This window comes from Volvox carteri, assembly GCF_000143455.1.
Source record: "Volvox carteri f. nagariensis unplaced genomic scaffold VOLCAscaffold_26, whole genome shotgun sequence".
Classification (NCBI taxonomy): Eukaryota; Viridiplantae; Chlorophyta; class Chlorophyceae; order Chlamydomonadales; family Volvocaceae; genus Volvox; species Volvox carteri.
Window position 1 is genome coordinate 1,353,985 of NW_003307569.1, and position 12,857 is coordinate 1,366,841.

At 52.7% G+C, this 12,857-nt stretch overlaps 1 protein-coding gene across 1 annotated transcript in view; it reads left to right on the forward strand.

The window, feature by feature from the left end:
* Positions 1 to 9,132: 9,132 nt before the first annotated feature.
* VOLCADRAFT_92548 (uncharacterized protein) overlaps positions 9,133 to 12,857 on the forward strand; it is a gene marked incomplete at both ends in the record, with an annotated part of 4,314 nt that continues 589 nt past the window's right edge. The window contains 4 exons of the mRNA XM_002951859.1: positions 9,133 to 9,387; positions 9,867 to 10,168; positions 10,580 to 10,845; positions 11,965 to 12,588. Coding sequence (XP_002951905.1) covers positions 9,133 to 9,387; positions 9,867 to 10,168; positions 10,580 to 10,845; positions 11,965 to 12,588 — 1,447 coding nt within the window. The remainder of the gene's footprint in view (positions 9,388 to 9,866; positions 10,169 to 10,579; positions 10,846 to 11,964; positions 12,589 to 12,857) is intronic.

Here is a 12,857-nt window from a genome sequence, read left to right on the forward strand (position 1 = left end):
GTGGTGGCGGCGGTGGCGGTGGCCGTGGTGGTGGTGGTGGTGGTGGTGATGATGGTGGTGGCGGTGGTGGTGATGATGGTGGTGGTGGCGGTGGCGATCGTCGAGTTGTTGGTGGTGGCGATCGCAGGGCTGGCGGCCGCGGAGAAGGTGGCGGTGGCGACCGTAAAGGTGGTGGTGGCGGTGGCGAAGGTGGCGGTGGCGAAGGTGGCGGTGGCGACCGTAAAGGTGGTGGTGGCGGTGGCGAGGAAGTCGTTGCTGGCGGCGTCAATGGATTCAGCAGCGGCACAACGCCCGACCGGGGAGGGCATATCGGGCAGTACGTAGAGGAGACATCCCCAATGTAAAACCTGCGGTGTGTACGGCAAGCAGATTTCCTTCAATAACCATGAAGATCAGCAGCCTCGTGTACAAGCTTATGGCTTAAAGAAACTTGCATGAACTTGCATGAACTTGCATGAACTTGCATGAAGAACCACGTGCTGCTGGTGACGAAATATAGTACATGCACGGCGCATCCCATCATCGTCATCATCGCCATCAGCTGTCATCAGCTGTCATCAGCTGTGTTATTCCCCTGCTTCTTTCCGCCCGCCGGCTGGCTAATAATGGTGTGGTGTGGCAAGGGGCTTTTGTACGGCCGCAACCGAATGGCAAACCGTGCTTCACAGCCGCTTGTAAGGGGACGAGACTTCGGCTGCAAAAGCACACCCAGCAGGCCCAAGGGGATTTTGCAAGGCTATTCGTCAGATGCCCTGTGGCAATCACACGACCTCGCCACACAGACAGCCCATTTGCTGCCAGCTGTCAACACCTGTGATCAGCAATGCCAACAACCGGCAACAACTTCCCAAGTGATGTATGATGTAGGCGGCGCTGCACTGCCGAGCAGGGGGAGCGTACCATGTATAGCATATGGCGCTCGCTGGCTGAAAAAAGAAGGGCGACACATAAGGAAAACCCTGCCGTACATGCGGGTGCTTAACCCGTACAAATGACAGGCACGGCTACATGACTACAAACAGACCCTGTTGCTCACACAGGCGGGCAGCAACACAAATAGAGGGAATTTATATCGTAGAGAACCACATTGAGGTATATTCATCAATATCCCAGTCCCTGCCCGCTGCAGGTATGTCTACACAGATCCGGAGGTTTCAGGATCAAGATCAAATCTGGTCGGGATCACTCTATCACCTGTAATCAAGTGGGTGTTGGTAAGTGAATGTGCACCAGATTGATGACGTGTCTCCTGCTCAATTATCGTGTATTGAGGCTTTCACAAAATCCTGTATAAATATACAGGCTGGTTAGGCAGGCGGCTGGCAGAGGTTAAGGCCTGACTTCTGCTCCCAGTTGACCCAGTCGACCCGGGTTCAAATCCGCCTGCCGGCTCCTCGGGTGTTTGAGGAGTGATGAAATGGGAGGTGGCCCCCCATCTTATGGACGGTGTAGGACGTGATAATATCAACTTGCGAGCTGACCAGGAACTAAGTTGATGCGCCGTTGATCCGCTAGATTTGGTTGGATGCTGGTGGTGAGTTGCCGAACCCAACGAATACATTCTGAAGTCGGATGGGGTGACGGATTAGGGTGCCCCTCTAGCAGGGGAGAGCAGGGACTGCCCCGGGAAAGGGGGCCGCTGGCGAAGTTAACCACCCTGTAACAACATACAGGCTGGTGGCTGGCAGAAGTTTAGGCCTGATCTACTAACTTCCGCCGGAGAATACGGGTTCAAATCCGCCTGCCAATTTCTCATATGTGTGAGAGAAGTTGAATTTGGAGCTAGGCTCCCATATTGCTGAACGTGTGGGACGAGATTATATCGACATGCGTGTTGACCATGCGCTAAGTTGTGGCGCCGTTGATCCGCTAGATTTGGTTGGATGCTGGTGGTGAGTTACTGAACCCAACGGTTACATTCTGAAGTCGGATGGGGTGAATGGATTAGGGTGCCCCTCTCGCACGGGAGAGAAGGGAACTGCCTCCAAGGGAAAGGGAGCCGCTGGTAAAGCTATACCACCCTGTAACAACATACATACATACATACATACCTGCAACTGCCCCGTTCAACGAAGCCCCTGCACAGTTGTTTCACCAGGTAGCACGGCCTCATTGAGGTGATGCAGATCTCCGTACCACCGAAGCTAGCTGCAGGATAGTCCAGATCGTACAACTTGATCTCGTACCCGGCAATTGTGGACCCTGCGTGGAACATGTGAAAACACAACGTGCGACAACGTGCGATGATTGCAGGTGGGGAGGAATTGGTGCCCCCGTCCCCGTCCCCGCCCCCGCCTTGGGGGCGAGTAGTACACTGTCAGCTCGTGCCGCTGCCCTTCGGTGTGCGCTGCGAGCGGTGTTCCCAACGATGTAACTTAGCTGAAACGCAAGCAGCGCATGTTTGCTTCCGCTTGCCATGCTATGCATTTACAAGCAGCTGGGGTCTACTGGGGAATATGTGGCATATCGGCGGATTGGTGAACCGGTCTGTGACATACATACAGTTGTGTACCTGCTGCAGAAGGAAGGACACCATGCGGAATGAGCGATCCTTGTGATGAACGCCTAGGTGCTACCAGATTCTATGGCCAAGTAAGACGCAAGGTAATTCGAAGGAGACGATACACATACATACACACACATACACACATACACACACATACACACACATACACACATACACACACATACACACACATACACACACATACACACACATACATACACACACATACACACACATACACACACATACACACACATACACACACATACACACACATACACACACATACACACACATACACACGTGTGACGGCTATCCGCAAGTGTGGCAGCATACAAGGGTGGCAACCTGCCTGCTGCGCTAGAGAGTACGGCGGCCGGCAGTGGCAGCAGCCGCAGGCTTGGTGTACTTGGGCTATTTGTACTTGTTGCTATTTGGCCTTGGTGTTGCATTGTCCTTTGATTTTGTTGTGGGCTGCGGCTGACTTTTTATTTATCGGAAATCCTGCGCTCCACCCTTGCAGGGGAGCCCTGTCCCCTGTCCCCTGTCGCCTGTCCCCTGTCCCCTGTCCCCTGTCCCCTGTCCCCTGTCCCCTGTCCCCTGTCCCCTGTCCCCTGTCCCCTGTCCCCTGTCCCCTGTCCCCTGTCCCCTGTCCCCTGTCCCCTGTCCCCTGTCCCCTGTCCCCTGTCCCCTGTCCCCTGTCCCCTGTCCCCTGCCAGCTCAAAGATCTCCAAAGGGAGATCTGCCGGGAGCAACTGCAAATGAAATGATATTAATGCTATGTTCAGTTTTGGAAAGCTGTGGCAGTTCTGTCAGCTTTAGTACATACATACATACGGGGCAGGCGGCTGGCAGAAGTTAAGGCCTGACTTCTGCACCTGGCCTACCCGGGTTCAAATCCGCCTGCCGGCTCCTCGGGTGTTTGAGGAGTGATGAAATGGGAGGTGGCCCCCCATCATATGGACGGTGTAGGACGTGATACAATCAACTTGCGAGCTGACCAGGAACTAAGTTGATGCGCCGTTGATCCGCTAGATTTGGTTGGATGCTGGTGGTGAGTTGCCGAACCCAACGAATACATTCTGAAGTCGGATGGGGTGACGGATTAGGGTGCCCCTCTAGCAGGGGAGAGCAGGGACTGCCCCGGGAAAGGGGGCCGCTGGCGAAGTTAACCACCCTGTAACAACATACGGGAGCAGCAGACCTTCACAGTGTTTGATTCCCTGTGCCAGAGATTCAGTTTTGGGTACGTTTGTCAAACAACGCAGTTCACATGTTCGGCAATTCGGCAGCCACAGGAAGCGTCGGAAAGGTCCGCATCAGCTAAGTAACGGCTGATGGCGCAAGCTGCTCTGCTCGATGCTCTGTTCTGTTCTGCCGTGTGTGCGTTCGGATTACTCTAGCCGGGTTCCGCTCCCCCGAAGGAATTAATATATTTCCCGCTCCGGTATGTTTGCAGATGTTCTTAGTAAGGCAGTCTTCCGTACACTTCCAATGACTCACCTGAGTAATGGGTGTACGGCTGCCAGGATCGGTAGAACTTGCCATTCAAGGTGACGTTGAGGATGTCACTCTTCTTTGCGCAGTCGGCGCCCGAGTCAAGCGCTAGCCTGTCTATGATGGAATTCATCATACCGGCACAGCAGGGTAGCGATGCGTCGCAGCCGCTATAGTCCACCCGGAAGCAGTTTCGAACCACATCGACAGTCTTGTTAATCTGTGGGTACGAGATGAACGACCAGGCCAAGTTATAGCAAATCGGATATTAAGGTAATAGACATTTTTAGGGATGAACACCATTATAACACAATAGGATTACACTTTTATTTTTCTTAACGTTTGCTTTACCTTATAGCAATAATTATTAATTAAGATCAGGACAGTATGGCGTTAGAGTATAATCAGAAGATACGAAAGAATTTCCCATTCAAACAACTTGGTTTGCGCGGCTCTTCCTGCCTGCATCTCAGTAACGGCCTTCGTTGCTTACCGTTGTGCTACGAGAGGGCAAGTAGGTGAGGCTGAAAGGGCTACACCGGCAGTCGTAGTAGTCACACTGGCAATAGGGAAACGCGACGGCTTTCGCTGGGTCCCCTGCAGGAAGACTCTGGCCCAGCGCTGCAAGAGCAAAGGACGGACCGAGTGCCATATGATTCTCGCGTTTCAAACTTTTAGTTGGCTGGGTACCCAGGCCATTTAGCACACGTACAGAGTTACCAAAACGATTACATTTAACTAAGTGTAGCTGTGTCGAGTTTTACGAGACCGCATAGAGAAGTTAAAAGTTCTTACCGAGCAAGTGGAGATTCACAAAGGCAGTGGCAAAAGCTAAAAGCGCTCTGGCCATAGCGTGCCGCTTCATTTTTAAAAAAATAAAGCCAGACAACGTCTCCAAAGCAAAGCAAGTTGTGATGACGACGTTGCGAGACAAAGCCCGCCCTGTCCAGAAGTAGGCAGGGCCTGGCCAACCCTAGCTAGCAACGATATCCACACTCTCTGTACAAGATATGCATCAATAAACTGATATCATTTATACAGAGATTACTTAAGCTTAAGCAATATCTTTATATGGACAATGAGACGGACACCATGAGCGGTGTCGATGCTACCGACAGTGCAAAAACAGTAAGTTATACCTTAAAACGTTGGGGCCTTATTATATTACTCGAGGCGCTAACGCTGTACAGCAAACCAATTAGAATTCCTAAGAAACCTTGGACTTTTCGATCATCGATGGCGGGCAGTTGGTTGTTCCTTACGGCAAGGGCAGCGGTTCTTACAAACGGCGTGCGGGAGAATTAATTAATCTCGGACGCCGTTATGAAAACCGAAATTAAACGTACATAATGGATGGAGTTGTACATTAGTTGAAGCAAAGAGTCGCAAGTCGCACACTCTTAGCCTTGTAATCCATGCCTGCCCACCCGACCCGCGCTAAGGCAGCTTCTCACTAGGGTGGCAGGCCTGCTGCGGCTTATAGAATCATAACAATCCACAGAACCTCCGCCGATGCATGCTTGGTTACACTTTTATTACGGCAAGTTCCTGTACACAGAGCCAGGTATACGTAACGATTTGGCCTACTTGTCGTGCGAATACGGCAGCAGTACAGCACTGCAGTACGTTCATCCTCAGCTGCGTTTTGTCTATCACTCGGAGTCCAGCCATTTCATTTATATTCATGTGGCATTCATTTTGGACTTCGAGGGTGCTGCCGTGGTGCGTAATCAGGATTGCGCCCGAAGCCCCAGGGAGATTATCAACCGGCACGGGAACAAGGACTGGCCTTGGCAGCAGCCGACTCGCTAGGCTGATGGGGGTTAGGGCAGCACACAATCGTCACTTTGGCGAGAGCCAGCAAGGCAGATGGCAGGGAAAACTTAACACCTATAGGGGGTAATTCACCGGTCCGCGTCTCAACCCCATGCCAGCTGGAGCGCTGCTGGAGCAAACCAAACCCCAGGCACACCACTCCTGCCGCCTCGCCCGCCTGTTCCGTGCCAGTCCAGTCTAGTTTTTTTCCACTCTTCACGCTCTTTATTTGTCTCCAGTGGCCGTTTCCACCGTTCCTCGCACTTAACCCTTTATTGTAAATTACTGCTGTACCATGTAGTATTTATTTTGTAGTAATCCCAGCGATGCTCACCTACCCTGGGCGGTGCTAACCTACCCTGATGAGTTTCAGCGCAGCGGTAAGCCTACGTAGGTATACCTTAAGGTATAAGGCGCCGCCGACAGTTGTTTCTCCTTACAGAAGCGCTTTCTGATTAGGGCACCGAAAGACTTTTAAGAAAGACCTTTGGAAACGCGTCTCCATTTTCGTTATTTGCGCGCTAAGGACGTTTCATATGCGGATGATATGTGATCCCACCGTTATCGCTCCTTAAGTTGAGCTCCCTAACTACTGCGTTCACGTTATGCGCCATAAAATGAGAATGTTATTACTTAAACATTTCATGTTGCTTACCATTTGGGGACCGCGTCGCATTGCGGCGCCACTGCGACAGCCACAGGCCGCCAGCGTTGACCTTTCACCTGGCGAGCGTCCAGAAAGCTACAGGTCGAACGACATAAACATTTTTCAACAGATTCGTGACACTTCCTAATTACCGCGCATGAACGGAAGGCTTCCAGGACTTGAGTAAAGTTTAAAATAGTGGCAAGACATCAACAGTATTAGCGACTAATATGCAACTTTCGCCATTTTCTATGGCTCGCCGAGTAGCCCGCACCCTCTTCAATAAAGAGGCGACGGGCTCTCCTGAGGAACTGGTTGAGGGTTATTCTTATTTTGCAACGGACCTTCCATCGTTTATGGTCTCATTTACGATGGGAAAATGAACAAAAAGAGGTTTGGTGGCGTCTCACGGTTGATGGGGTGCCTATGTTAGGAAATTCCCATCTCAGGATGTCGCGGCCAACAGTATGTGGTTGTGGAGGTTATCCAGTAGGTACAGTGGGAGGTGTATCCCCTCGCTGTCATCATTTCTGGGCCTGTCCGGTGGCACTGGCAGTAGCAGATCAACTCACTCTTTCGATAGGATTGCCAGTCTCAAGGGAGCAACTTTGGCTTGTCCAAGCCCCGCAAACAGTGCAACAATGTGTTCGGGATGTTGTGGCTCTTGCTGCGGTGTCAGCCATGGAGCATGGGAGACGATATATGGTTGCAAACATGAAAACCAACCCGGCACTGTTACCTGGCCTTTCCCTTACGGAAGGAGCCATTTGTCGAGTTATTGTTGACTTTTGGGGCCGCCTTCAGGGTTTCGCGGCTTTGGGAATTCCACGGAAAGGTTGGGATTCTGTTGGCGCACATCACCCCTTCTTGCGAATTGTATCAGGCAAATTGCTATGCTCACGGGAGCGGTCACCGATGGACGATTAGCTATCACCAATTTGTTTTCGATTCACTTAATTGGAGGACTTTTCAGGCTCAGGCCTATTTCATTAACAATTGGGGGTCCTCAGCCTTCCCTTTCCTCGCGGTTTGACTGTCTAATTGCCTTTAGTTGTCTCATTGGGGTGATTGTCTAATTTGTATATTAGTCTCTAGTGCAGTGCACGGCCAGCTGGTCCGATGGCTCTTCTCTTCGTGAGTCTGGAGCCCACTGTAACACCCCCACCCTCCCCCCCCCACACACACCCCACCCCCACCCCCACCCCCACCCCCACCCCCACCCACACACACACACACACACACACACACACACACACACACACACACATACACACACACAGAACCTTTCCTCTGTTCTCTTTTTCATAATGTGGGTGGGAAGCCTCCTAGTAGGAGGCAAGCTTGGCTGCTGCGGAATCCTGCTTGTTTCTCATCGATAGCTAGTAGTGCCCCCTGTCAAATAGTACCGTGTGTTTCCGAGTGGAGGTTAGGCAAATTGCGGAAGCAAATAGCCAACAGCGACAGCAAGGTAACAACTGCTTTCAATCCTAAATCAACCATCCTCTTTTAAGCCTAAAAAACACGAATGTTTCAAAAAATATATATATTTTTTGAAACATTCGTGTTTATATATATATATATAATATACATATATATAATATATATGGGTCATGTATATAATTGTAAGCAACTGTAAAGGAGAAAGATAGCGGGGGGGTGGGGGCGGGGGTTGCTCTGTCAGGGCGCACCAAGCGACTATATAGCTAGCTGGTTGCCGTACATCGCGTGCGTTTTCTCCGCCCTGATTTCCTTACATCACCAGCACCACATCCAGCCTCCGACATTAACGCAACGCGGATTTGTAGCACCGATATAAGTTTGTCGTGTCCTTCTTAGCCCCTAATTGACGCCCCTGTGTAGTTGCTGTTGTACACAGTACGGCACACATATTTACTACAAGTACGCGCGAAGCGCTTGACCAGCATCTCGGGAGGCCTTTTCAGCGGTGGCCAGCTACCGCAGTCTGAAACACCTGCCATCTTACCTCAAGCTCTAGCTTAATAACAACACCTACGTACAAATGCACACACACACAACACAACATATATCCAACGCTTATCAGCCCCTGCCCATAAACTAGAAGGCAGGGTCAACCGCCTTGGACTTGCAGTTCGTATGGCGTAGTACAGTGTGGTAATGGTGGATGGTGCTGTATGGCGTGATAAATCGTAGAAATGATCATGTGTTCAAGTGGCCCAGAAGCCTCCCACTCTGTAACAACATCACCTTGGGATGCATCGGTGGTGTTCGTACCGAGGCCACCAGCCCTTAATGGCAATATTTCATACCGGACCTGTGGGAACCTGAACGCCTGGCAAGGATGCTGGAACGTATATGATCCCACCACAACTCTATCGTTCCCTTTGGTCGTTAGTATCCTTTATTACTTGCTTTGTTTGAAATGCGAGGTAGGATGGTGCTTGTAGGCGATCTGGCAGCCCTTGAGCCCCCGTATTAGGGCGGTTTGTGTTAAGACCAACAAAGCGCCACGGACCCCCGTTGGGTCCTATTACTGTGGCTACAATTCACTGGTATATGAGTGTCGGTCATTTCCAACAGTTTGCAGGTACGGGAAACGCACCCACGACCATGTTAACACAACACAACACAACACAACAACAACAGCGACAACAACAACATATCGTGCCTGCCTGCATGGGATTACCGGATGCTCAACCGGATGACCAAGCCCATGCCATGGCCTATGTGCCATCACACGATGCAGCCAGCGGATCGACCGGTTAACACCTATTCTGCTCCCATGGCAGCAACAGTCCACAGCTGCATCGACCCGAAGATGGGCTTTTACACCGTCAAGACGGAGGAGGAGTCGCGCAAGGAGAAGACAGACTTTGCCATTCACCCAGGCACCGGCTCTACTACCGGAGGCCAGTGCCAGTGCCAGTGCCAGTGCCAGTTCAAGGTGCATTCTATACATGCACATACACTCGCATGTGTGCACACATGCATGCACATGCACACTGTCTATCTGCCTGTCTGTCTATCAGTTATATTCAGCATGTTCCGGCTCCATGAAATGTGGAATCTTGGTTTATGCACCCACCATTCTTTCCTTTCTCCCGCGTTGCTGTTACTACTTAGGGCCGCTATATGAACGACGAAATAGAAATAGAAATAGAAATGCACATAGTATAGAACCAACAGTGCTGCAAGCCGTCAACGCCCGTGGTCCTTCCTTGTTATGTAAATTTCCGGTATAATCCGACCTCGAAATTGCAATACAGAATGGACAACAGTTACACAGAGTACCTGGCAAGAGCGCGGGGCAATCCCGATGGTCCTATCACTGCTGGCATGCTCTTAGCCCTCTACGGGGACTTTAGGAAGCTCGGGGATCAGGTGCTCGATCTAAAGAATGAGCAACAACTCTCACGCGTGGAGATCATCGATCTCCAGGGCCGGGTCAGCAAGCTGGAAACCGACCCGAGCGGCATCACGATGGATGCCCGCGGACTAATTAGCAGTAATAAGTTTTTCTATTGGGACAGCGTCGTTATCACGACGGACAAGAACAAGGATGAGGGCAGCGTCCGGGCCTGCCTCGCCGAGCTGGGGCTACATGCGCTTGATATCGGCCTTCTCACTCGCACTGAGAGGCCAGATCGCAGTACAAAGAGCTGGCTTATTGATATCCGGTGGAAGGACCGGGTAAAATTCTTTAAAGCCGCACCTGACCTGAAAAGGTTGGGTCTCCGGGTAGATGACTCGCTCACCAAGGAAGGGCGGGCGGAAAGATCCAGGCTGCGGCCCATGTGGCAGGTGATAAAAGCGAAGCAGTGGATCCCCATGTGACGCAACGGGGCCGAACTGTTTTATAAGAAGAGCCCGAACGGGAGCGCACCGGTGCCCTACCCAAGCCAGTACGGTGACGACGACAGCGACAGTGGAGAGGGTGGAGAGATGGATGCCGAGAACGATGACGACGTAAATATGCCTTTCAGGGGCTGTGCCGGCGGAGTTGGCGTTACTGGTAGCGGTAGTGCCGCCGCCGGTGGCAGCATGCCGCCACCACCACCACCGCCACCACCACCACCACCTCCCAAGCCGATGGCACCGTCACCAGCCGCCCCACCACCGGCCCCACCGTCTTACAGAAAGCAGCTAGGGGTGAAGAATCGTGAAGCACCCGTGGCTTCGCTGAGTGCCATCAAAGCGAAAGGCGGCAAACACCCACGGACAGAACCAGTATACGGGCTCACATACTCAGCATCACCTAGTAGGCTCGACCGGTCCCACAACCAGGCGCCAGCACCCCGTGACCCGAGGCCCAGCTCTGCCGCCGGCCGCACCATGGATATTGATGGCTTCATTACCACCTCAGGGCGGAGGAGTTCCAAGGACCAGGATCGAGACGGCCATGGTGAGACCGGCCAGCAAGGTCTGGGGGTCGATGAAGGGACAACTAGAAGCAGGGAGGGACGTGCAGGGCCCAGCAGCAGAGCTGATCACCGACCGTATGACCAGGCTGGCAAGCAAACTAGTGCTAACCGGTTTGCAGGCCTACCCGCGGAAGTGGATGACTAGGATAGCACGAGCCGAGGGCCAAGAGGGTTGAGGGTTTTGTTGTGGAATGTCCATGGGTTGTTGGAGGCAGGAGTTTTTAAGCTTGACCGTGCCGGAATCAAGTCTTTTGTGACTAGTCACGACCTCATCATTGTTACTGAAGCACACCTAACGGATGCAGTGCCAGACAGCGATGTGTCCCTCGAAGGTTTCCGCCTGATGCGGGTGCAGAGGTCAGGAGACGCCGTACGCGCTGACTATGGTGGGGTTGCTCTTTACGTGCGTGATACCGCCTCCCATGGGGTTACCATTGTCCGGAAAAACAACAGTCTTGCAGGCTGTGAGGTCCTGTGGATACGTGTCAACCTTCTGTCAGGAAACAGCCTCTTGGTGGGGGCCTGTTACCTTGCGCCTGAAACTTCCAGAGTGTACCCAGCCGGAGGTGCAACTAATGCACAGCGGGCAGCAGCAGCAGAAGCTGCTTTCGCGAGAGTCCAACAAGATATTTCTGAGCTCCGGCAGCCGGGGGAGGATGTGATGCTTGCCGGCGATCTAAATGCCCGTATATCTAGTGCACAGCATACAAAGCACCGGTCCTCGCCTGCTGACCTGCCCGGGTATGTTAGTGACGTTCCAGATTTAGACCAACTGACAGCACTGCAGGAGTTCATGGGCTTACCGGGGGACACGGACCCTCAGGGCTACACAGACGTGCCCGGACGTAGGAGTGAAGACCTTGCCTGCAATTTCGCTGGGCACCAGTTGGGCGCCCTGTGCCAATCACAAGGGCTGCTGGTATTAAATGGCCGTGTTTCTGGGGATTTAGAGGGTCGTCTGACCTTCCCCAAGGGTGAAGCAGGTGGGAGCATGATTGATCTTTTCGTAGGTTCGGCCGGTGTTCTCCGCCATGCCTATTGGATGCGAGTGGGCGAGCTGCTCGCGCCAGATGGTTGGTTCCCGACTGACCACCGTCCAGTGACGCTAGTGCTTGGTCTAGCTGTAGGAGGAACTGGGACGAGTGCCAAAGGGTGCTGCCAAAAGAAGCGAGCAGTGTTTGAGATTTCCCGTTATCGTGACTATGCTGCTCTGTTCACTGATGGATCCCAGGTCATGCATGCACTAAATGGGGTGATCATAGACCTATCGAATGGGGCCTGCAACAGCACGGAGTCGGTGGAGCGCATTAGTACCCTCCTGCGGAAGGTGCTGATTCGAGTATTTGCGGGTCGCAGGCCTGAGGGTATGCAAGCGGGGGGTGGTGCATTATGGTGGAACGAGGAATGCCAAAGCGTCCGGCAGCACATGCTTGCCTGCAGGGTGCGGCTTGGCCCTGGCAGGGTCGAGAATAAGTCAGGCCCCTTGTGGGAAGCATTCTGCAAGGCACGTAACGCAATGAACCGTGCCAAACGTCGTGCCCGAGCAGCATATGATGCAGAGAGAATGCGTGAGTTCGTGGTAAGGTGCAGGCACGATCAGCGCGCACTATGGCGGGCCTTGGGAGGGCAACTCAAGGAGCGTTGCGCGATTGATGACTTGCATGTATTTCGGGATCATTTTGCCACCTTGTTAAATGCAGGGGTTGGGGAGACGGGTGTTGAAGGTGCACATCGACTCCTTAACTATATCTCCTTTTTTGGGGCCCCTTTGGGAGAGGGTGCTTGGCAAGCTTGTCGGACTGTCATGGACAGGAGAGCACGGGCAGCTAGCATCCTGGACGAGCCTTTCACCTTGGAGGAGGTAGCACGTGCTGTCGGTAGGTTACCAAACGGAAAGGCGCACGGGCTTGAGGCCATACCATCGGAATGCTACCGTTATGCACGCCTCCCACGGGTGGATGAGCAGGGCAGGCAGGGAACGGAGGTGAATTCT